The following is a 26,948-nucleotide window of genomic DNA, read 5'->3' as shown; positions in this document are numbered from 1 at the left end:
TACTGAAAAGGCTGCTGCCCCTCTTCAGGAACCACACGTTTGTCTGACCTCTCAACAGATACCCTTCCGTTGTGGTTGCACCTACGGTACGGCTATCTGTATCGCTGAGGCACGCAAGCCTCCCCACCAACGGCAAGGTCCATGGTTCATGGGGGTGGGGGGGAAGTTTTTTTATTGCTATTAGATGCTAATCTAGGGCTTCTACGAGGTTTGTACTGGCAACATCATTTTCCAAGGTGAATTTTTAATTAGGCACCTTAATGCGCTGGTTCACCCAAATCAAATTTTAAGAAGAAACTGGCAAGTGAGCTGAACTTTAGCGTTCGGGATTGGATACTGTGGAGTAACATTTAAAGATAATAATCCTTTAAAGAAAGGGGAACGCCGCAATATATATGTTGTAAACACATATGAATACAAGCATTACAACATTTAGTGCAGATACTTAGGGTTCAGTTTTACGAGTATGTTTACACTGCGTAAGTCATAAATGAGTGATTGTCAGACCATTTATAAAACCACGAATATGCAGTTACATAAATAAGCAAAACGTATGCTGCAACGTTCGTCTACCGCTTTCCTCTTTATTGACACAGTTGCTTCACATGACAAATACTTTTACCCTTTCTTCAATATGAAGTCTAGACTTTGGACACACAGGAGCTGAACAAAAATATGCAAACACCGCAAGAAACGCATGCTTGAACATAGATGCCGATGCTAACCAAGACAGTAGGTTTACCACGACCGTCGTCCATACAACGCACCACTGAATACGTTGCAAGTGTCAGCCGTGGTCAGAAGAGCGTTCTGCGAAGCTGTGAGTGCGTCATGTCGGAGGTGATTTCGAATTTGGACAAATTGTTGGTGCTCCTATGGTGGGTGCTTCCATAAGAAAGATAATGAAAGTGTTTGGTGTTTCATGAAGCGTCGTATCGACAATTTGTACAGCATACAGAGAAAGCGGGAAAAAAAGACTGTGCGATAAGTCACAACGCGAAGAACGTGTGCGTTGGATGATCGTCACGAACGGTCATTGAAGGGGACTGACGAAAAATGAGAGGACTACAGCTGCAGAAGTCGCTGCGGAACCGAATCTCGCAATCGCGAACGCTGTCAGCACCAGGAAGCTCCATGAGGAGGATACTGCATGGCGAGGTGGAATTTCAAAACCATTTATCAGTAATGCAACTGCCAGTAACAGGAAAAGTGGCGCCGAAACCATAAAACCTCGACTATGGAGCAACGTAGAACAGCAATGTGCTCGGATGGGTCTAATTTCCCTGTTACCAACTTCTGGTCCAGTTTACGTGCCAAGAGTGAAACTTGGCCGGGTTTCAGTAATGATTTGGGCAGCCATATCATGGTATTTCAAGGGCCCCGTTGCTACTCAGCAAGACTGAATTACTCCCAAGGTTTATGTGATCATTTTGACCGATCATATCCATCCCATGACATGATGTTCTGTTCCAGAATGGTGATGCTGTTTTCCAAGACGACAGTGCCCATGTTCTCACAGCTCACATCGTCCAGGACTGGTTTTGTGAGCACAACCATAAATTTTCGCATCTCTCCTGGCCACGAGTCATCCGATTTGTTTGTTATTGGCCTTTGTGGTCTACTTTGTAGAGAAGGAGGGGGGCGGGGGTGATCGTTATTCACCTTCGTGACTTACCTCAACTTATCACTATTTTGCAGAAAGAATGGTACAAGATTCCCTTGAAAACCATACAGCACCTGTACTCATCTATTCCGTCGATTGGAGGCTGTTTTGGATCCCGACCGGTTTCCTACCCCTTATATGCACATTGTGTTGTGTTTTTGGTGTTTCCATGTTTTGTCCATCTTCTGAAGTTTCTCCGACTTCAAAGCTTCACGGCAGCTCACACTGTTCGACAAGGTGGCAGTTTCCAGGTGATATAGACCGCAGCAGGTCGCCTGGGACCAGGGAGCCAGTCCGCATTCGCCGGCCTAGCAGCAGGTATGCCCTGATTGACTCTAGCCCCATCATCCGCAACATGTGATCCACATACGCTCACATACTCCCAACGCGCAGTGAGCTGCAAGTACCGTCGGCGCAGTTTTGATGCGCTTATGTTTTGTATTTATAACCGTGCTGTGACAACTAATAACGGGAAAGCCCAATGGCGACATCCAGTGTCATTCACGGAATACCTCAGCAGCGGGTTTCATTTGTCTGCGTGCGACGTTTGGAAAGGTTAATCGAGTGCTTGTGCACTTATTATGTGCCTTCATTTTTTTTCTTCAGATTCCTCTTTCCCAGTTTCGACATCAACCTATTACGCAGTATCACTACATACACTGCCACTTGCAGCCAGAAGGTTGGTTTCTTGTTCTCGACGCGTGTTCTCTTCATCCACAAGACGTAGTATGTTAACAAGCAACGGCTCATTATTACACTCAACATTTATTTTTCGGAAAGAATTATTTTTCCGTCGACTATTAGCAAGCTATGCGGAAGTGTATTATTTCGCTTAAATGTTTGTTCCATCCAGATGAAATATCTTTATAAAATTTGTATGGCATGTGACGGACTTAATGGATTGCAGTAACAAGACGAAAGCGTCAACTGCCGCAGATATCTCGCCTGAGGAAATCTATAGTTCGGTATGGTCTTGACATTAGTTATACGAAGTCGCTGAAATATAGGTATCCAAAGTTTCTTGTTAGCGTACAAAGAGTGGTTAATTACTAATTCTGATGTTGAGTAGCAAACTAATTTTAACGTAGCATAATTTGATTCATGCACAGCTGATTATTGTAGATGATATTTCGTGACAATTTAAAGGTATTGTGTTCACTACAATACTTTTCGGATTTTATTCAAAATGTGAGTGGACAGGTTTCGTCTAACCAATAATTGTCAACATGGAAAATAGCAAATGTTTAATTTAAACACTACTGGCAACCCAGATAGGTAAATACAAAATTACTGCTACATCATACATACATAAAATTTTAACTGCTCTGCGTGGGGAAATCTATAAACGCTTGAGAAAATGATTATTTCTCACGGGATTATTACTGTCAGTCACACAGTTTGTGTACTTTTCGTGTTCACCGCTTAATTATTCGCCGACATCGGTAGTGGAGTAACCGTATGCGATTAAGTTTGTTGGGAATAAATCCACCGCCTGCCGTTGCCATTAAGCCATTCATGCTGTTTCCCTACAAAAGTGCAAACAATATGTGGTATAAACAACTTTAAACTGGCTTCCGGACCTCCGTAATTTTCTACAGAGTAATTAACACCAATATCTCAAACGTCTATTTGCTAATAGCAATGTTGCTTAACACTGTCTTTAACGTTATCTTAATGTTGTCAAGCACTCTGGGGCATGTAAAATTTGTAACAGTCATTGTTACTGTCTTGTGTTGTAAAAATACAACTCTAATGGCTACTGTATGCAAAATGATATGAATGAACGTATTTAAATAAGTACAGCCGAGTTTCTTCCACAAGTTGTACATCTACTTAGTGGACACCTTCACCACTGCCACCAAGTGCAACTATTTGGGCTCCTACGCAACTTCAATGTACCACAGCAACTTTTTGATCATAATACCGATCTTCATGACAACGATACTGCTACAAATGAATCAGTTAAAAATAAATTCACATTTCTCGTTTCTGCAAAAGTGACAGCGCGTGACCTTGAGACTGTATACTACGTTGTTCAGCGACCGCAGAAATCTGAACCAGATTCCTGGTCGGGTGTCTAAATCTTGAATGGCTATACGTATGTAGTGATCTGGAAGTGTGCTCTGAGTGCTACGTCCGGTGGGTCACGGCCAGCAGTTTCTCATTAGCTGTTTACTGCCAAGCTCCCGCCTCTGTTCGTACATCCTCTGGCATCTCAAGCTGAAGCCCACAACAAATGTGTGATTATTCTTATAGTCGCTCTTAAGGACTTCCCAACTAGTAATATAAATTCAATTCTTTTCCTAGCGCATAGATATTGGTCTTATTACACTGTGCTTGTAAATTGTGTTATAGTAGCCTGGATAGTAAAAGCAGTTGTTTACTCAATAGCTACGCGTCTCATATGATTTGTTAGCGACTATTACATCTTAACAGCTGAGAGATTAGCGGCATGCAATTGTCACGTTCAGGATCAGACACGCACTGAATTTCCGATCAGTAGCTAATTTGGGATGACCGTCTATGTCTTCATAACAATAACCATAACCATAAGAGGCGTAGATTATCGTGGCAGAGAACCAGGGACTGGCCGACAGAGGCTCAGACAAATTTCTTGTCGCTGTATAGCAGATGATTTCCAGGTTGAGTAACTTATTCGTTACAATACGAGCATTTACATGCAAGACTGACATTATCAGCGGTGTCTAATTCCTTTCATTGGGTGGGCTTCACTATCAAACAACGTGTTTTAAAATACGTCATTGACGCCATTAACTTTTGAAGTCTTATTGCAGCGGTTCTTTTACAGCATCTCTTTCCCGAATAAGTTTCTGCTCTGTCTTTCCTGCATTCCATTCCTTTTCTTTCCATTTGCTGCCTTCCTGAAGGTCCCTCCATGCCCAAATTGTGAGGTATTCTGCTATCTTCCACACGCCTGGTGTGGCCAATCCATTACAGTTCTTTCCTCCCTATCCACTATAATCATGTTGAATCTGTTTTCAGCACTCATTTTATGTTTTCATTCCTTACTTTGGAGAGTACTGTGGCTTTACAGTGTCATCTCCAGTACTTCATTTCCATAGCGTGTAGCCTTTCTTTAATTTTTCTGTCCAGAGTCCACCTTTTTGTCACATATGACGCTATGCTTATCACAAAACTCTTGTAATTTAGAGTTCTGTATCTTTGAAAATCTTGCATTTTCATAGTACTGGACGTTAACAGCTTATTTAAGACATTTTTCCTTCATTTAGTCAGTAAATCTTTAAGATCCCTTCCATCCGCCGTCAGTGTGAGGCTGAAGTATTTTCATTAGGCATTTTTATGCCACATTTAAGGTACACAGCGCGAGCGACCTTACGCTGTATGGCAGATGGAACTTTGTGTACCTTCTCGGTTTTAAGTCACGTCTTTCCATTCCTACAAACATAAACTGCGTTTTTTCAACAGGCATCTCCAAACCACTCTTCTTATTTCTCCACTAATTTTATAAACACAGAACTTATATGACCTTCCATCTCAGTTTCCAGAACGTGACCAACCGGCAACAAAATACTATTTACACACTCATTTCCTACGCCCAGAACCATACATTACGTGTAGGCCTCCAATTGTAAGGGTCTTATCAATATGTACTTCGTAAGAGAAAACCAAGATACTTCCGTAAATGCATCGTTAAATGTAAACACTGACAGATTTGAGTAGAATCATTTTGGATGTTAGGTTGCATAATCACGAAACACTAAAACGAACTAATATGCAGTCGTTTCGGCCGTCTTTGCAGCGGTCCTCTTCACGGTGACTACTGTCTTATGGTGATGGTCTTCCCGTGACACTGCCTTACTTCGGTTCTCAGTTGTCTACCGGTGTCACATTCTCGGATGTCACTGGACATACGAAGTAATGATTGCTATGGAGGAGTGGCTGCACGATCGGCTACTGCCTATATTACTCTGGTAGGTTAGTGGTCAGCAGTAACGAATCTGCAGCCCGTGGACAGGGACAGTGTTTTCCTGCAGCGAGATGTTGATGCCATGTGGCAATTCTCTAACGGTCGCTTGTTTGTGCTGTTAAATCCGTGTCACTTAGCCACAAGCACTGATACATGAAAAAAGGGGGAAGTCACGTGGTGCTGCTCGGATCGCTGGTAGCGAGGCCTCCCTTTGCTTTAAGCGATCCTCCCTTTTAGAGTTTTAGGGTGTTTAGCTAGTTCAGTAATCTGTCTTCTTCGTGAAGCAAGCCCAGGAGTCCCAGCCCGGCACACACTTTTAATCAGAAAGGAAGTTTCACTGTCTTCCATTGCTTCCCATGATGTTTTAATCGACACGTTAAGTGGGTTGGTCCATAAATTCGTAGCGTTTTTCAGTAAGTTTAATACTGTTTGCAACAGTCTGCCAACGCTGAGCTAATTTTTCTATTCCACGACTGTAGAAATAATGTGGTTTTGAGGCGGAGACCTCGTCGAACAATGTGGGTGAGGACGTTTTCATCCGGAAAGGAAGTTCCTTCAAGGTTGTTCGATAGCGGAAAAGATGAAAATCTGAGCGCGCGAGATCATATTAATCAGGTGAGTAGAGAATGACTTCCTAACCCAACTCCTGTGAAGTGTTATTGTCTGGCCAGGAAAATGCGAGCGGGCTTTACGTGGAGTACCATCACTTCGCGAGATGGTCTTGGTCGTTGTTCTTGGACTGCGTCTGCAAGACGTCTCAGCTGTTGGCAATAAATTGTCAGCAGGAATGGTGACACCTCGGGGAATCAGTTCATAGTACACCACACAGTGACTTCCACCATATGCATAACATTATCTTTTATGGATGCGGTCTTTTGTACATGGAGTTGCTGCTTTGTTTGGATGCAACCATTCCTTTCTTTTCCTTACGTTAGCATAGAAACACCTTTTCTCGCCACCAGCAACGATGCATGATAGGCATGGCCGGTGTTTTTCACGAGCCAATTGATGACGAGCAAGCGGAAACGCACATATGCCCACCCTCTGATTTTTGCGATTTTGATTTGGGCACGCGGTACCCATATACTCTATTTTTGAACCTCCCTTACTGCACGCAAATGTCGCACGATGGTGAAATGATCATAGTTCACCACATCTGGCAGTTCAGTGACGTGAATAACTACGGATTAATGAGCTCAAATTCTCTTAAACACCGAAGGTCTCCCTGGGAGAGTCACTAACGTCAAAACGATCCTGCTTAAAACCGGAAAACTATTTTCTTCCGCTGCTCTGTGCAAGGACATTATCCCCATACACCGTGCAAGTGCTTCTGGCTGCTCTGTCACCCTTCTATTGAAATCAAACAGAAGAATATGTCGGAAGTGTTCCGATTTCTCCACTTGGCACTCCATTTTTTGCGACCACAGTTTCACCACCCATCTCTAAAAGAAACAATGACAATCCGTAAATCCACATAGCAACAGTGAACTACAAATAAAAAATGACAGTCAATAAATAAACCTATAGCAACCGGAATACCAACAAGCAAAAAGAAAGAACGCTATGAACTTATGCACCAACCTTATACTACTACTTTTTCTATTATCTGAGACATAGCGTACTACTTATGTATGTCTTAGCAGTACTAAACCCATCTTTCTCCTCCAAATCTTATTCCTGCTGTTCTGTTCATCGCTTTATGATTCGTCCAAACTATCACAGAGGACATAACAATTATTCTCAATAGCAAAACTGCAATTCCTTGTAGCTCCTTTTTATATACTGAACTTTTACGAGTTGATTTCAATTCTTTGGAGACTTCCACTCCATCCATACAGCAGTTAAAGACTGTTGCATACAAATATTACAGCAAGCACCAAACGGGAATTCTTTACCATGCCTATGAATAGTCCTCCAGAACCGGTCTTTGTTACTGTTCAAAGTTATAAGTTCTCATTTCACCTCTCGTATATAGATGGCTAAAAGAATTTTCAAGGAGATGTTAGCAAATAATAAAAAGACAACTTCTGGTATTGCAGTCATGAACTAGTTTCTGAGTTTCTTCCCATTCATAGCTAATTCTCTAAAAAAGGCTCCAGGTTTCTGTTAATAGGCTACTATAATTTTTCCCCAATTTACCATAGCAATTGTATCTAGTAATTGCATTTAATTTGTGTTTGTTTTCAGTCCTTGATGTAAATTTATTTTGTAAATGAAGTCCATGATCACGAATTCACCCTTTGGTCGTTCTGAAATTGGCAGTTTGGAATTTGTAAAACAATTTTAATAGAGACGACAATGATGTCATAAAATCAGCGGTTTTTTATTTGTTTGGCCTACTACGGACCACCTTTTCTCGTTTCTTTCCAGCAGTTTATCATTCTTTCCCTATGTTTTTCCCTTCTTTCTTCTGTCCACATCGCGAGTGTGTCTTTCTCCTGTTTCTTCCTCCGTTATTTCCATTTCTCTAATGTCTGCTTTAACTTCTATGATCCATGCCATTTACGTTTTTAGGTTTGTCAAAAATGTTAAATCTTTTTTATTCATTTTTCATCAAGTCCTTTTAGATATCGATAGAATACAACTCTTCTTCCTCACTGTGTCGAATATTCGTTCTATTTTTCCATAAAGTTCATTACTTCTTAATTCCCCATTTTCCACTGTCATATTTTGGTCCCAACACTTCCCTTATTATTTTCCTTTCCTTCTTTTCTATTTCGCATAACTGTTTGTCATTCTGCGCCGGACGTCGTGTCCGAGTGGTTCTAGGCGCTTCAGTCTACGGTCGCAGGTTCGGATCCTGCCTCGGGCATGGATGTGTGATGTCCATAGGTTAGTAAGGTTTAAGTAGTTCTAAGTTCTAGGGGACTGATGACCTCAGCTGTTAAAAGTTCCATAGTGCTCAGAGCCATTTGAACGATTTTGTCATTCTGGTCCGATGACAGTGTTGTAATGCCTGTGTCTTGCATTTATGGGAACAGATTTCTTGTTTTACAGGTTTATTGCTAACTAAACAAGCTATTTCCATTTTACCTTCTTTGTCCAAAGCGAATGGTTGTATTAATTTCACCTAGATATTTAAATTTTGTTCTTTCATGGCCAGTTTCCATGTACTTCGGGGCTTCCTTCGCATGTCATACATTCTTTTCAAAACATATACACAGACCTACTTTTGAAGTTGTGTGTTGGAGATTTATTTGCGTTGTGTGTTCTATAGATTCAGGTAAGATGACAAGGTCGTCTGCAAAAACGAGACAATGAATATTCAGACTACCCCTCTTCTCCCAATTTGACTTTATATTCCTCCTCCTGTTATTTTCCCCCATTTCCTGATTACCTTTTCTAGTAAACCACCACCACCACCACCACCACCACCAACCGCGGCAGCGTTTGCTTACCCTTCGTGCCTTATCGGCAGCATAGAACGACGCATGTGTTTAAGAATAGACGGTGTATAAACCGTACCAGAGAGCTCCTTTCCTGTTGGTGTAATGATCCGCAGAACTACAGTTTACTACCTGCACTTGTCACTGGTAGAGATTGGATCAGCTCAAAATGTAAGCTGTTAGTACTGCAGTCAGTCGTGAATGATGGAACCACTTCGGAGTAATATAGTGCCTGCGGTGTGTAGCAACTTAACTCAAGTTTCAAAATCACTGATAAATTTTTACAGATCAGCTCCTTCGGGAGATTGTGAAACTGTTTCATAAGCCTTGAAATGTTTTTGATTCGGAGCAGTGTGCAACAAACGCATCGGAACTTGGTACGGAATCTGGTGCTACCCACATATTATTTAATATCGAGGCTCCTAAGACGCAATGCATGATGGAACAAGACGGGAAAAGGCGGCGCTAGAGGTACACGCAGAATAATGCGAACTTGGCCCGATTGTAATGCCGCTACTTTTCTTCCGCCTAGACAGACTTTCGCATAAAATAAACTTTATTTTCCTTATCGAATTAAGCAGTAATCATAGCTCAGTCATTCCGACTACGTCGTTTAGAAAAACGTAAATACAGTGGCTGCTGTACGCCGATTTGAGCTCTTCTTTCATATCACGCTGCGTGTACAACCACTTTACAGTGACGCCTTCGGAATCTATGGACGCAGGCTCTTTAATGTCGCACTTTAGAGTCCCCCTGCAAAAGTTAATATTAGTTTCAGAAGGGGAGTATTAAATCTCAGTTCTATGTTCAAGTTGCTACATCGAGCACTGCAGTATACCTTACGGGTTGCATCAATCATGCAATCAACCTGTCACCGATTATCCCATTTTTCTTAGTATCTGCCTTGTGTAATCATTCAGATAAGACACGCATATATCTCTAACGGCGGAATAATATTACACTAAACTGTGGCACTATCGTGAGGGAGAGGCGCTACTGTCTGGTGTTTGCCGGTCTACGTAAAGCTTCACACAAGTTCAAACTAAAAGGGTAAGCTTCTTGTTTAGGTCATACAGATACTCAATGAAAGGATTTTTTTTCATGGAGCTGAATTACAGAAAGATTTTCCTGTAATACTGTAGTTATATGCGGGTATACTGACAGCAAGGAAGGGCAAGTTCGTACTATTGGCAATCATATGGTAAACCAGATAGAAGAATTCTACCAATGCGGCTAATTTCTAAAGCCGACGAACAGCTTTGCAAACGTCTTAGTTTTCCCGCTTCCTGTCCGCCCACTTACCGTTTGACTAAGATCAGTCTCTGATATTAACAGAAGTTAACTGCACAGGAAGGCTGCTTGCTTGTTACCCTTCATTTGTATCTCCGCACCTTTGACTCGCCTAAATCATTTCGTAAATTAATGGCTGCATTACTTCACTACATCTGGCATGTATTTTTCATGTTGAATTAGTATTATTAATATTGAGGGCTTTCTGTGTAGTTTTATGGATAGAAAAGTCTTTACATCGGACCCTTGGCTCTTTATTTCTGTTTTGCACAAATCTGTAACCAATCGATTCTGAAGTGCAGAAACAGACTGTAACAAACTTTACCGAGGATGGGCACGCTTCAAATAAAACCATGTTCCTACCTCCGTAATAGTTGCGCGCCTTATGCTACGTGGGATAATTCTCCGCAAATTTGGTTTGGTACAAATAAGTTCTAGTGGAATAATAACCATTTTCTTTTGTAAAAATTCGTGGATGTCAGAGGACAACCGCCTTTAGACGCCAAAAGTTGAACGCAGCTTCTGTTTTTATGGTTCCGTGCCTCAGTCTGTAAAAACAGTACCCTTACAGGATCGCTTTGTCGTCCGTCTGACCTACAGACCGAGTGAGATAGCACACTGGACTCACTTTATGAAGGACAATGGTTCAAACCTGCGACCGGAAATCCTGATTTAGGTTTTCCATGATTTCCCTAAATTTCTTAAGCCAAATGGCAGGATGGTTCCTTCGAAAGGACACAGGCGATTTGCTTTTATACAGAATGAAGTTTGGAAGGTAGGAGACGGGGTACAGGCGGAATTAAAGATGTGACGATAGGTGGAGAGTCTTGCTTGGGTACCTCAGATGGTAGAGCAATTGCCCGCTAAAGGCAAAGTTTCGCGAGTTAGAGTCTTGGGCCGGCACACAGTTTTAATATGACAGGAAGTTAGTGCTCCGTCTCTAATGACCTCGTTGTCGACGGGGCATTAAACACTAATCTTCTTCTCCTCCTCCTCGTTCTCAGGAGCGCAAATTTATGTCAAATTAAGGTCTATGGTCCCTTGGCGGTGCACGAATTTTAAACTTCTAAGTCAACGCAATGAAAAGATACGGCCGTTTATGTCACATTTTGATACTCGAAAACTCACCCAGAAAAAACTATTGCTTGCTTCGCCTTGTCCTAGAATCATGAAATTTGGCAACAAGAAAGGTTTCACAGATGAAGTAAAAAATCCGGCACTTGTTAAACTGTAATTATATCACATAAAAAATATGTTTGCCATTTGAAGATAAACTGCGATCATCCGTCAAAAGGGTAGTAGACGATTATTACCGCATGCAAACATAAAATGTAAGTTTTTTACTTGTAATAAGAAAAAATGTTTGAATAAATCATCTCTCTCTCTCTCTCTCTCTCTCTCTCTCTCTCTCTCTGCATATATAAACTCAAATCCCCTGTTCACTTCTTTTTTATGTCCAGCTTAGTCTGAGGAACGACTATAGGAATTCTGATGCGGTCTTGGAATTCCCAGGACCAGTATCTTGCCGTTATCGATGTATCGTCGGTAAGAGGCAAAGATTGCTGAGATTCTCGATCCCGAGAACGGACAGACTACATATAAACATAATTAAGTATGTACGGAACTTTCAGTGCGCTGGTCCTACTCGAAGTTATCCAATTTTTTTTCGATTCTGGAGGGAAACAGCGTGCACGTTTACAATATGTGTAGTGGCAAACAGCCTGTGAGACTGCGTAGTTATTACTCTACCACATCACAAAACCAAACTGTTATTACAACATGGACCAATTTGCTTCTGTAAGAACCTCGTTGCTTGCATTCCAATTTCGAGTACAAGTGAGAACTTTGCAAACTTTAAGTTCTCTTCCAGTCTTTAAAATTGTCATTGCAAATCGATCATCGGCACAGCCCGACACACACACACACACACACACACACACACACACACACACACACACACACCACACACGAGAGAGAGAGAGAGAGAGAGAGAGAGAGAGAGAGAGAGAGAGAGAGAGAGAGAGAGAGAGATTGATTTTGAAACTGTGTACTCTTACACAATTCTCACTTTGGTCTCAGCTTGTTGAATTCTGCACGAAATTTTTCTGTCATTTGGAACGCGCAGCTACACCAGCGAGTGGTTCAGGGTTCTGTAATTTCGACGCACTTCATCTGAAGTCAGTCCAAGACACGAAAGCAGCTCTCCCAGCCACGTGTGTGTTAATAAAAACGCTGCTTGCGTTACTTCCACACTTCCAAGTGTAATATTTTACGAGTACACAGTTTTCAAACTAATGAATGCTGCAGTCAATTCCGTACTTGTGTTGCCTTCAGTTATCAGAGGTTGTAAATAGCTAACGACCATTTTAAACAAAATGCGTTACAAAGTGAACCTAATATTTCTGCTAAACCATTCGTTTAAAACATTTTCACTTACACGAAAAATTGTCATCTTGCGTGAAAATGTACACACAAACTACGGAAGATCCTTTTGCCCATAATACTAACCATTGTAATATGGAGACAAATTCGTGGTATTATTAGTATACTGAAAATGTTTCTCTTGTAAGAGGTAATTTATCTTAGAATGATTTTTAATAACGTAATTAGAACAATTTCACTAACGGAAGAATACAACGTGTCAGCAGAAAGAAACTCTCAAACACATTCCATTAAATTCCTTAAGTAAACAAGACCAAACAAACTGTTTCCAATCAGCTTTCAATCTGTAAGATCATGAACTGAAGTATTATCTAGGACTTTTTATTTTCATTCGACTGAGGTTATTGCACCAAGCTTTAAATTTAGTACTGGTTTCATGATGTGTGCACGTAAGTATGGTTGTGCAACGACATAATGAAATCTCCTAATCTGTTTGTTAGTTGCTAATATGATGCGGAATGAAGTAATCAGTGTCGAATATTACGATAAACAGGTTTTTAGAAGGCGAGCTGAGCGTTCTCTCTTAAGATGCGTCGTACCTGATATTTTAAGGGAGCTATGGGGATAAAACCATGTTAACTATAGTGAACTGCGGAAAAAGCGGCGCTATGTCCTTCGGTGTTTATGGTCACACAACGCGATGTTTACAAACACAGTTGTGTGCCCTGTCTGGTAAGCAATAGAATCGGAGAGCCAAATTCTTTTTACAACACGGTACCACATTCTGCGCATGTTGCAAATGAAATTATATGCGTTACTCTTAAAACAGCAAAATTTCGGCTCACACTTTGGGGCTACAGGCCACAACACTGCGAAAAACTAACGCGAAGATTCACAAAACAGGTTTTATATTAACTATATTAGCAAGTTGATGCAAATTTACTTCTAAAACACTAGGATGAATGATTATTGTGTTGCAAAACTGAAGTGTGTCACCGAACAGCACAGACGTGTGTTCTTTGTTGAGAAATCTCGAAACTCTGAGAAGCATTTACCTGGTCTTCATAACAAAATCAAGTTAATGTCCGATAATTACATATGAAAGGCCCGCAAACCCATTCATGCCCGCATTAAATGGTGACACATTTAACGCTAAATCTATGCAGTCGATCTAAGAAGCGTGGAAATGCCTTTAGTCAGCGGACATTGTGTTTAGCAAACCGTGATGAAGTGACGCGGCCAGAAAATCATAATGTAGTAAAACCGGGAGACTTGTGTGAAACTTCGGCACATAATTTTAAATAATGACAGGGTTTGGAATACGTGTAATCGTTGGGATAAAAGTGAACCGAACGACATGAAATAATACTCAAGAATTTATAATTTTATGATTATATATATATACATATATATATATATAATGTATCATAAAATTATAAATTCTTGAGTATTATTTCATGTCGTTCGGTTCACTTTTATCCCAATGATTATATATATAATGTATCATAAAATTATAAATTCTTGAGTATTATTTCATGTCGTTCGGTTCACTTTTATCCCAACGATTACACGTATTCCAAACCCTGTCATTATTTAAAATTATGTGCCGAAGTTTCACACAAGTCTCCCGGTTTTACTACATTACGATTTTCTGGCCGCGGTTTGCTAAACACAATGTCCGCTGACTAAAGGCATTTCCACGCTTCTTAGACCGACTGCATAGATTTAGCGTTATATATATATATATATATATATATATATACAAGAACGTAATTTTGAACCAAATTCAGATACAGTGAGTACGTCAGGCCATAACAGCAATAGATAAACCGCAATTTAAGGTGACAGTGACAAATACGAAGTCAACTTTTGCGAAGGGCAGAGATAGCGGACTACCGCAGGGATCAGGGTTATTATCTATGACAATATGCTGTACAAAGTATCCTGTTAATATGTACTTTAGATCATATAAAATGGTATTTGTAATGAAATATGAAACAGGAGTCTTATTCGTGATTAATGAGTTGACTCTTAATTCCTGGGCATTTATAATGCCGTTTTGCCTACGACAATTAAAGGTTATGTTAAAATTTTCCACATATAGTAAGCTTTTTACGTAAAATCGGTATGTAATTTCAGAAGACAGTTAAAAAACCTTTCTAACGATACCACATTCATTCCTGTACGATTCGTATGTGTTGAGAAAAATGGATGTTGACTTGAGAAATAATATGACAAATGGCTCCGTATGTATGTGACATCTCATACTTTCTGATGTTCCTCTGAAAAATGTAACGGTAGGGCACATAAAAGTGGAGTACACTGCACTAGTACAGTCAGAGAAGTGTTTACACTCCAATACGTAAAGCAACCGAAGGACATTTACAGTAGGGTGCAAAGAGACAGAAATAAATTGTGAATGAATACGCTGGAGAAGTACAAGTGTGGTTTTATGCTTACCATGTTGTCGCAATCTGAGACTGCACCACCAACGACGACGTTGTTGTTGTTGATGGCGCTGACGCAGGCCATGGAGAGTACAACTAACAACGTAAACCTCTAGCCCTCAATATTATTTTGTCGACGGCCTACAGTTGATCCGTGTCTGACACTATTCAGGTGTCGTTTGCCTACCAACGCTCTGGCGAAGGTGGCGTGCAGATCGACTACGACGTGTAGGTACTGCGCAGAATGCGGGGTTGAGGACAGCACTAAGAGCTGCGAGGGGCAGCCGAGTCAGAGCCTGGGGCGACCTTCCGCGCAGTGTGGCAGACTAGCTGGCGCCAGCACGCGCGGCGAAAGGTAATGGGATGGGACAGACGGCGCTGCCAGGTGTGCTCGTGCGCGCGTGTCGACGGGCCGAGTCGCTCGCTCGCCGCCTCGACGCCAGGACTCGCACTGCGCAAGACCGCTGCGGGCGACCGGGCACGGCAATGACGACCCGGACGTCGCCGGCCCGGCGCTCGCGGGGATCGATGGGCGCTCGCCAGGCGTCGGCCGGCGTCGGGGCGCCGGCGGGATCAATACCCCACGTGTTGTGCTCGGCGCCAGCAAGGTCGCGGTTTGAGCCGCCGCCGGCGCCCACGACGGCGGGAATCCCTGACAGCAGCTGGCGCATGACCGTGATTCGCCCTCGTCAGAGCGACGTCAACACGTCACGCCTCGTGCCCTTCCCAGGCAGTGCGCGACGGGTATTTGTTTGACGCCACTACCTGGCAGATTGTCATAAGGACGACTGCTACGCGAGCTTGCGTATATGCTGCAGCCTCGCTGCTCGCTAACCCTTTTTGAAGGGTGTCCATCATTGTAACCAACCACATAAGTACAACGCCTTGAAAGGGCGGTGGTCCTTTGGCTGCGGATTTACGACACGAGCTGATATTTCATGCATTGTTGGTATTGTTCCTGGAAATGCCGAGCATTTCTCTCTATACCTCTTCTTTATACCGCTATTTGTGGTATTAACTGTTTATATTTGTGTTTTAACCTTCTATAAATATATATGCAATATTACGTTTTATTCGAATACAATTTTTTATACTTCACAGATGGATTTCTGTGTAGTTAGTTGTGCTAACCACCACCCTTCTTTTCAATCCAGTATGCCTCGCCAAAACAATAACAACTGACTGAGGCGTAGCGCCGTATAACAATCCTGCCTTGGAGGCGGTTAAGTGGGAGATGTGTCTCAGAGCTGGATAGTGACAGATGATGACGCGAGACTGGACGCGCACGTAGTTTATGTATCAGCCGATAGAGGACAATATTGGATAGGGGGACTGATTTTAGTTTCGATTGTGCCCTCTAGAGTGCACTAAAGTAATAGAATGTTTTTCATAAACTCTTCTAGTATTTTCGTAAAGTGTTGTTACGTCTTTTTGCGTATGTAAAATATTATAAATGTGTTTTAGCAGTGTGAATGATGCGTGAGTGTGGTTTAAGGTTAATATGAAGATAATTCTTTAACGAGTTATGTACTAGGATTTAGTGTGGGAACATTTCCAAGAAGTATGGATATGGACAAAGGGGATTTTTGTAGAATAGATTTGTAAAGTAAGTTTATCTTAAAGGGAAAGTTAATTCAGGTATAAATAACAATAGTAAATAACTTTATGCATAAGCAAAAGTTCAGCATATTAGATAATTACGTCGGTAAAAAGTGCAGTCGTTAGGTTTACTATTTTGCGATTGGTTATTGGTGAAAAGCACGAACTGACCCGCGAGAATGTTGTTTTGCTAATGGCTGTTGAGAAAACTGACCAATGGTAAAGCAATATTCTTCGCGCGCCTTTCTCTGCTGGTAGAGAAGACTTAGAGTATTCTAGAGAGGATTTGGAGCCTAGCCATGAAACAGTTCGGACGTGTGTAGTAGTAGTAGTTCTGATGGAAATCATAAGTTGCCGGATCTAGCAGTGTTTCATACATCAAAAGTGTTGGAAAGTGACGGCATAATTATTCCGATGTGTGTGTAGAAATTTCCGGAATTTTTAAGTGAATTTTGTGACGAGAAAAGACACGTATTCCGCGTGGCGTATTGAGCAGGTAGGTGGCTAAAAACTGTGACTGCGTTTGGTACCGACAGACTTAATATTTGTCGAGCATAATCAATCAAAAACAATCAGTATTTTTGTAGCTATTACGTTTTCGGGAAATGCAACACAATAAACTTGCTAACGTGAGTGAAAGGGATTGTGAGTGACTGTTACGACTAGCACGGGCTTGGCAGTGATGCTAGTTTACCTAAGTTTCAGAATATATTAATTGAGGACAAAATTTCCAACCTTTCATTTGTGTGAAAACTTTCTCCCGAAACGTAGATTAGTGACTTAAATTGCAGCCTGGTTCACGTCGAAGTACAATAGGTTTCACTCGGCTTCCCTACTGAAGGAATGATAAGACAATGTTCACAGGTAGGTGCAGGTACGTCGTAAAGGGACGGAAGGTACCGCGCCGCTACGTGACGAAGACTGTTACCTAATATTATTTGATGAAATTCCATTTAGTCGCAACAGTGATGAAACTGATGACAATGACCCGACATTACTTTCGCTGGGAGGTGTAAAAAGTTTGTTGGCTTCAAAAATAGTTTCAGTGGCTGCTGGTTCATCCCCTGTCTACAAAAATAGTTGATCATCTCAGATCAAGGCACACAAGCCAAAAGTCGGCCTATTCAATCATAATCTAGAAGATGTGCAGTTTGCAGTTCGAGAAAAACCCTGGTCCGAACTGTGTGGATGTTTTCAGTGTGCTAAGGACCTTTCTGACTCAGAGCAGACATGAACTGTTTCAAGAGACACCACGCAAATTAAAGGAACGTCATGTCAAAGTTAAACCCAAACGCCGGCCTAGTGGCCGAGCGGTTCTAGGCGCTACAGTCTGGAACCGAGCGACCGCTACGGTAGCGGGTTCTAATCCTGCCTCGGGCATGGATGTGTGTGATGTCCTTAGGTTAGTTAGGTTTAAGTAGTTCTAAGTCTAGGGGACTGATGACCTCAGATGTTAAGTCCCATAGTGCTTAGAGCCATTTGAACCATCTGTTAGAAACCGACGAGAAGGAATATCGTCAACCGAGTGAAATATCAGACTTGTCTCAAAAGAAAAAAAAAAAAAAAAAAAAAAAAAAAAAAAAAAAAAAAATGATATGGCCGGGAAAGTTTAGGTTCGGAGGGCAAACGTAGTGACTAAATGTCACACGTAATAACTGTGTGGCTGACAGAACAAGAACCTGGACACCTGCCTTCTGGGAGCACGAAGGATACGCTCAAAGTTGCAGTTTCCCTGTGGCTCCTTTCCACTCCTTCCACGTTCCAACTCGTGGTAAAGCAATAGTGAAATAACGAATCTCCTGAATCAAATTGCAGCGCAGATAACGGTGTACCGAAGCTCAGATGTGTCATCTGGGAGAGTTTTTTCAAGTAACAGAATACTATATGGTTATACGTAGCAAGCAATTTTGAATTAATAACTTGTTTTGTAATTTTTCGAAGTGTCTGCTCGTGAATATACACGAGCTGCTCTTGAAACATTTTGTATTACCTGCATATGTGCGATCACGTGTGGACTTAGATTCAAGAGGAGTAGGGTAGAGGAGTAAGTTTCAAAAAACGAAAAGATAGCTCTATTGTGAAATAAAAGATTGGTTCGGTGCGAGTAGCTCTCGCACTCTGAGGGTCCTGTACAAACGCAATTACGTATACAGACAGTTCATTCAACCCGTGAATTAAGAATCTCGATGATTTTTGGCTGTTACCGACATCGATACTGGCAAGATGTCGGTCTCGGAATTCCAAGACTTCCGAGAACGTTTTATTTTAAATTTTGAAGTCGAACAGCAAATGACAGAAGAAATATCTTTCTTGGGATATTATTATAAATGTACTATTTCCTTATTTTTTCCTTTACTTGTACTGTGAAACCTTGTTTCTTGTCAAATTTCATGATTCTGGATTACATACCTAATGTAAATGAGCGTAGCTTTTGATTACATTGGCTTAGAAGCTTCATTCCTTAGTCCAGTTTCACATTCACGCCTCAGGTCACTTGGTAAGCTCCCTAACATCGAACAAAATTGCAGGTGCTCTAAACTATTTTGGAATAGCACCTAAGCATCGAACTACACAGGGTATGCTGTCTGAAACCCAGGCGAGGTGCTTTGAAGGAAGGATCCCCCGTTTCGTTCGATGCTGAGGCGCTATACCAGTACAGTTGGATAGCCTGTTCGAGTTTAGGGATAGTATCAAGTGGGCTGAGGCATGGATAGGAAACTAGATTAAGGGGGGGGGGGGGGGGAGGGTGGCGCTGGAGTAGTCCGTGCAGTTGTGCAAAGCCACTGTGCGTGGGTCGCGTAGTGGATAGCTCATCTGCCTGCTGAGCAGGAGGCCCGGGTTCCAATCTCGAGCTTGGTACAAATTTTTATTCGTCGCTTCAGTCTGCAAATATACGTCATAGATGTTTGAGACTTGAAAAGGTCTCTGGAACCACATAGTTTCGTTTAATTAGAAGCTTCAATTTTTTACACTGCCAAGGCACCGTAGACCTTGGTATGTGACATAAATTTCAACCTGATACGTCCATCAGTTTCCGAGGAAATGGGGTTTTAGGAGTCGGACAGTGGGACGGACGGACAGACGCATGGATGAACAAAGTGATCCTATAGGGGACCCGTTTTTACCGACTGGGGTTAGGAACCCCAAAAACGAGCCAATAATCAAAATAAAGGCAGTTGGTTCGAATATTCATATCTGCGAGTTCAAAATCTGAACACATTCGGTATCGTATTGCTCGACTGTGTGCAAAGTAGCAAGATTGTATCCTCCTAGGCATACTATCGAACAGGTTGCTGCTCAAACCTATTCGACGGAAGCCTACTGCCATCATCTAGCGTGTGAGGCATTCAACAGGTCACACGCCTGCTTGACCGGGATCATGTTAGTAGATTCCACAGGGCATTCCATTCGGTTGATTAGTGCCTCCACCAGGGAGATGTCCATTAAGTTCCTCATGGATTATCTTGAATTACCAACCCAACGCCGAAATGTTCGCTGTGGGGCTAGCCGATAGGTGGTAATACCTGTGCCGATACTGCACACCTCTCAGTTCACCAGATATCCGTACACGACACCAGCCCAAAAGTGATTGATCCTACTGCCTGCTGAACCTGTGGAACTGAATACTTGAGACGTGCATGGTCGCAGTCACTATCTTCAGGCGCTATACAAATGCTGCACTGGGCAGTGAAGAGAATTCGATGTCACTGATCCACTTATATTCCAGGTATTCCCTTGCACGCTGTCTTCGCGCTTCACGGTAGTGCGGGATTTGTACTTTGGTTCGTAATGGACGCTTAAAGAGCAAACTGATGGTGTGGAAACGGTTGCATACTTACTATGTCAACACAGCACACCAAGTTGCATACTATGAAAATTACCCTGCCATACCAACTCACACCAGACAGATAAGATTCACCGAATTGAAATCAATGTAATCACCGTCACCTTTTATTTCCAAACAAAGCAGGAGAGAAATGTGGGCGCAACTGGTCAGGGGCTTGGAGACTGATTGTAAGTCGTACCCCATTGATTTGTTCAGTCGACAGTGTTAGTGTCCATGCAAGCAAAATCAGGACAAGAGTTTCAGGCCGGCAAACAGTTTTAATCCGTGTGGAAGGTACTCGTACGTCTGTACTGCAAAATCGGTGCTCCAGACCCTGCATGGTCCACTTTTAAGTAGTGTACCGACGTTAGTAATCATTTACATGCTGGCGAACACCGTCAGTAAAAGATGGCATTACTGTCCCGCATCTGTTGTTCCTAAAACTTCCGTAGTGACATGCTTTTGTACCTACTTTATTCCTCTGAACACTCCATCAGTGATTTAATTCTATCGTAATAGGAATTGAAAGCTATAAATGTCTCGTTTTATGGAGCTGGATAAAAGTAATAATGGCTAAGCGAAGATAATAGTTTTTCAGTGTGAAACAGATGAGCCTCGTCGATTTTCCGATAACGGAGTTAGTGGCGGAATTCACAGCTGCTGAAGGAAGCTCTGCGCTCTAGCCCTGCCCTCCAATTCCCTCCCCCTCTCCTCCTCCTCCTCCTCCTCCTCCTCCTCTCTCTCTCTCTCTCTCTCTCTCTCTCTCTCTCTCTCTCTCTCTCTCCTATGTAGTGTGTGTGTGTGTGTGTGTGTGTGTGTGTGTGTGTGTGTGTGTGTGTGTGTGTGTGTGTGTGTGAGAGAGAGAGAGAGAGAGAGAGAGAGAGAGAGAACGCGCGTTTGGACGGAATCATATGCGCTACGTTCCAAACACTGTAATAACAATAATAATAATGAAAACGGTAAGATGGTAGCTAATAGTATTCACTCAGTTGGTATACAACACCGTTAAATATCGGCTGCTTTCTCCAAAATTCATATTACTATACCTCGTAAGCCACACCTAAGTGCTACAGCAAGAAAATAAACTAGAAGGTTTTTTATTTTGGCTTTCTGGTCATGCACATTCAGCTATCTCAGTGATAGAATACGATAGTGTATTGGAGGCACGTTTCTTTTCAGTTACGACGATACGAACGTAAGATTTACACAACACTCAGTCCCCGAGCAGAGAAAATTTCGGAATGGTACAAAAATAGACCGAAGGTAGTTCGATGACCCCCTGCCAGGCACTTAACTGTGAATTGCAGGTTAATCGTGTAGATGTATCAATTCATTAGCAGTTTGAAGAGAGGAGTTACATGTAATGGATAAAGGATACTGTGTAGCCGCGACCATTCGTCGTGAAAGTCGCTATTTCACGATTCACCGCTAAGTTAATATGACCACCGCCGCTCCCCGCCTCCCTCTCTGATCACCTGTTAGCCCAGATTTGTGGTACCATCTTGCAAGAGAAGAGACCGTAGGATGACTGAATTTACACTCGTTGAATCTGTTTATTAGTGGATTTCGTTCTTTTCTCTTTCTAGAGGCGGGAGGGGGGGGGGAGCCATTACCTCCTTTCTGCGTAATTGTTGTGGTGTTGAATTAATTTAGTTATTTCGTATCAGTCAGTGCAGATTGCTACGGTGGTTTGAAATACGCGCGCAGGCGTCAGTCGTAACCTACAGTGATGATAATGTAGCGTAGCAGTTTAAATTCTGAATACTGTTTTTGGAACGTCACGTATATTTTGAGCGCGAGTAAATGCGTCTTAAACATACGCAGCGTGGCAATTTCAACACGCATGCAAAAAAGTTATTTATTAATAATGGAAACGTTACGCTCCCTTTCAATGAATGACAACGTAACGTAATCTGCAACTAACCCAGCGATACTATAGAGCATGAAATGATTTCTTTTCCCGGCAAATTTATCTAATGTCACAGAGAAAGAAAAATGGTACAAACACCTGCATATTTTTGACATAATTGCAAAGAATTTCTCCAACTTTATCTTTTTAAGAATTGAATTAACTTGTAATACTTTGAATTAACTGACAATATTTTAAAACCAGAGGCGAAGCCTCACCTAAGCCTTATGGTGTTAAATCATCTCTTAATAAGTTTCGTAATCAAAAATATTAACTAACTTTAATATTGAAAACTGTCTGTAAAAATTCATAAAAGCAATCATAATTATTTTTCTTTGCGAGTGAAGCTCGCAAACACTGAAATATTTTTTAGTATACGTAATGGCGGACTCAGCGCCACCGAAACAGTCGAAGCCAGACAAGCAATCGACAGCAATATTATTATTGTCTTTAAATAAACTTCACGTGGAGGAAGAGGTATTTTTGAAAGGAAACATAAGATACTTTCAATTAACAAATATATTTTAACCTTAAAGCTCATACAGGGAGCTAGTTACACATAGAACGATCCACAGAACAGAAAGAACAAGCAAAAGAACAAACAAAAAAACAGGGGCGAGCAACATGGCTCTTGTGGATATGCTTTCATGGAACGTATTGGAATACAGTATTCTTTGCAATTAATGGAAAATATTTACAATATTTGTCACATAATATTATCTGTTTACATTTCATTCATATCAGTTGAATAAATTGCGTCATACATTGGATAGGCCTCCAGGTGACGCCACAGGTGAGGGGGGGAGGGGATGGGGGGGGGGGGAGAAGAGCAGAAATGAACGGAATGATGAAAAGGGGAGCACTACGAGAAGAGCAGACAACACAATGTCCTACACATTAACTCATTACAGTCGAATAGGAAGTACATGTGGAGCTAGTTACACAGGGTGATCCTCATTAACGTTTAAAAGCCCGCAAGACGACGTGGATGACGCTGAGACAAATAATTTAACGTAGGACACCAAAAGCGGGTGACAAATGTTGAACATATGACATCATAATGTGACGTTTCCTCGCCGCAAGTGCAGCAATTGGACTTGTCGATCCCATCCTCGGCGAAAGGGACAGTGCTACACATCGCTCTGTTAGGCTACTCTGTTTACCAACACCTTTCGTAAATGTGCTATGTTGTGAATGTAGAAGTTACTAAATTATTGTCCTTGCCGTAACCAAGCAAAAGCTGTTCTTGTTTTGTTTTTATTTCCTTCTGTCCCTCCTGTTTTATTTACAGACAGTATTTAGTGAAGAACACTTGGGTCATTTACTGCTAGCGATGCAGTTCGTAAGCTTACAAGGTGGGGGGAAACAAATTTGATCGCCTTAACACCTGCATGAGCCATGCAATATTATGGTATATAGTTCTTTTTTCAGAATTTATCCTCTACTCGTAGGTAAGCAAAATTAAATTGTTTAACATATTAAAGCTAGTATTTGAAATTAAGGTTAACACTGCAATAATGGAAATACAAAAAGCGTATTCGTAATTTTACCCTCTACAAAAATTTTCAAAAATACAACTAATTTAAATCCATTTTCCATTCGAAGACTGGCAGAAACTTTCACTGTCATAAATTACTTTAAGTCTATGAATGATCAATGCCTTCATGTTATTCTGAGCCTTTTGAAGATTTTTCACATGGAAACTTGTATGTCTGTGTAGATGAATAGCATGTTTCCTGATAACAAACCAAGCATTTCCTGCAATGAGTCTATTTCCCTCCACTTTCGTTTTCCGGTATGAAAAAAGTAATCTTTACAAATGACAAATAAAAACAATTTTTAATCACTGTTCCAAATTAGATCTCCGGGGCAAAAATAGGAATTGCACAGGGGAACGAAACTACCATTGACTGTAGCGACTACACACCAGAAAGTACAACAAACGACAGAAATACAGCCCAATATTTAAACACACATCATTCGTCATAATAGGAATTGCAGTCTGTTAATTTAATCATTGCACTAACTCATCTCACTATACAAAACTGAATTCCCTCGTACATGGAAGCTAAACTTACTGCACACAAGAGACACTCCAACAAAACCATGGACTGAATCACGCATTCACGCGCAGCTAAACTTTTGTCACCAACTGCGGAAACCGGAAATTCATGGGCGGACGAAATTAGGAGCAGCGATGATATTAGGGCTCCTTACATTGTGACGCAGTACGTTAGGTTTTTGTTGTACTGTACTTTGCATTTAAACAATGGAGATCGTGAGACCGGTAAATAAAATAATAAATCTTACCTCAATATAAACACCTTGTTGTCTAAAGAAAAGCAAAAAAATATTGCCTTCCAGACGCAAGACTAGAACCCTGAGTCACACACTGTGAAGTCGCGCTGGTAGGCCCAGAGCCACTCCGACGTCTATACTTGACTGGGGCTGGGGTAATCAGGTGCGGCGGGCCGATAAGCTCCACCGCCGCTCGTACGGCGAGGTACGTCATATGGTGACATAGGGTGTTTAACATCTGTAATCTACTTTTGGGGTATTTCCCGACATGTGTGGCCCCATCTGTCTTGTATTAAATTACTTGTCTCAGCGTCATCTACACTACTGGTCATTAAAATTGCTACACCAAGAAGAAATACAAATGATAAACGGGTATTCATTGGAAAAATGTATTATACTGGAACTGACATGTGATTACATTTTCACGCAATTTGGGTGCATAGATCCTGAGAAATCGGTACCCAGAACAACCACCTCTGGCCGTACTAACGGCATTGATACACGTGGGCATTGAGTCAGAGCGAGCTTGGATGGCGTGTACAGGTACAGCTGCCCATGCAGCTTCAACACGATACCACAGTTCATCAAGAGCAGTGACTGGCGTATTGTGACGAGCCAGTTGCTCGGCCACCATTGACCACACGTTTTCGATTGGTGAGAGATCTGGAGAATGTGCTGGCCAGGGCTGCAGTCGAACATTTTCTGTATCCAGAAAGGCCCGTACAGGACCTGCAACATGCGGTCGAGCATTATCCTGCTGAAATGTAGGGTTTCGCAGGGATCGAATGAAAGGTAGAGCCACGGGTCGTAACACATGTGAAATGTAACGTCTACTGTTCAAAGTGCCGTCAATGCGAACAAGAGGTGACCGAGACGTGTAACCAATGGCACCCCATACCATCACGCCGGGTGATACGCCAGTATGGCGATGACAAATACACTCTTCCAATGTGTGTTCACCGCGATGTTGCCAAACACGGATGCGACCACTATGATGCTATAAACAGAACCTGGATTCATCCGAAAAAATTACGTTTTGCCTTTGGTGCACCCAGGTTCGTCGTTGAGTAAACTATCGCAGGCGCCCCTGTCTCTGATGCAGCGTCAAGGGTAACCGCAGCCATGATCTCCGAGCTGATAGTCCATGTTGCTGCAAACGTCGTCGAACTGTTCGTGCAGATGGTTGTTGTCTTCCAAACGCCCCCATCTGTTGACTCATGGATCGAGACGTGGCTGCACGATCCGTCATCTCAACTGCTAGTGATAAGAGGCCGTTGGGATCCAGCACGGCGTTCCGTATTACCCTCCTGAATCCACCGAGTCCATATTCTGCTAACAGTCATTGGATCTCGACCAACGCGAGCAGCAATGTCGCGATACGGTCAACCGAAATCGCGATAGGCTACAATCAGACCTTTATCAAAGTCGGAAACGTAATGGTACGCATTTCTCCTCTTTACACGAGGCATCACAACATCGTTTCACCAGGCAACGCCGGTCAACTGCTGTTTGTCTATGAGAAATCGGTTGGAAACTTTGCTCATGTCAGCACGTTGTAGGTGTCGCCACCGGCGCCAACCTTGTGTGAATGCTCTGAAAAGCTATCACAGCATCTTCTTCCTGTCGGTTAAATTTCGCGTCTGTAGCACGTCATCTTCGTGGTGTAGCAATTAATTGCTTCGGAGGATTTTAAACGTTAGTAAGGATCACTCTGTAGACTTGGGAAAATTGTGTGTGTGAACTTCGTAGCTTCACGAATAGTGTAATCTAATCTGATATTAACGCTGCACGCAGATAGCAGAAGGGTCTTTACGAAGGGTTCATCCGTTTCTGTTAGAGCTGTGTAAAAGCTCTTGGTTTCTCAGTGTCGCGCCTGTTAACGGCGATTATGTCGCTCTGTTTCTTTGTTGTTTGAGCACATTACCGCCACTGCCGTCATCCACTTTCTAAACCTTTTTAGTTAATGCCAGGCGGAGTAAATTATCGTCAGATTAGTCGCTGGATTCTGACGGCAGACATTATGACTGCCCTGCCTCAACCTCTTGCCGGGGCGGCCAGCAGTGCTGCGCCGACCCGCTGATGCGAAGAGGCGAGCATCTCGTTACGGCCGGCGAGTGCCCGGACGTGAGCAGGAGCGAGCGGCCAGGGAGAGCCGTGTATTCGGCAAACAGCGGGCCGCTCATTAAGGCGCGACAAACA

General features: G+C 42.2%; 1 protein-coding gene across 6 annotated transcripts in view; it reads right to left on the bottom strand.

Moving 5' to 3' along the window:
* LOC124613943 overlaps positions 1–26,948 on the bottom strand; it is a 596,835-nt gene that overhangs the window by 492,294 nt on the left and 77,593 nt on the right. Inside the window, exon 1 of one of the 6 annotated variants that reach the window (XM_047142720.1) lies at positions 15,131–15,535. The exons of the other annotated variants lie outside the window; for them this stretch is intronic. Within the exon in view, the coding sequence (XP_046998676.1) occupies positions 15,131–15,202 (72 nt within the window). The 5' untranslated portion in view covers positions 15,203–15,535. Of the gene's footprint in view, positions 1–15,130; positions 15,536–26,948 lie in introns of those variants that run through there. 6 annotated transcript variants of the gene reach the window in all.

This window comes from Schistocerca americana, chromosome 1, assembly GCF_021461395.2.
Source record: "Schistocerca americana isolate TAMUIC-IGC-003095 chromosome 1, iqSchAmer2.1, whole genome shotgun sequence".
NCBI classification, from domain to species: domain Eukaryota; kingdom Metazoa; phylum Arthropoda; class Insecta; order Orthoptera; family Acrididae; genus Schistocerca; species Schistocerca americana.
The sequence above is the reverse complement of the archived record's forward strand: the minus strand, read 5'-3'. Positions and strand labels throughout refer to the sequence as shown.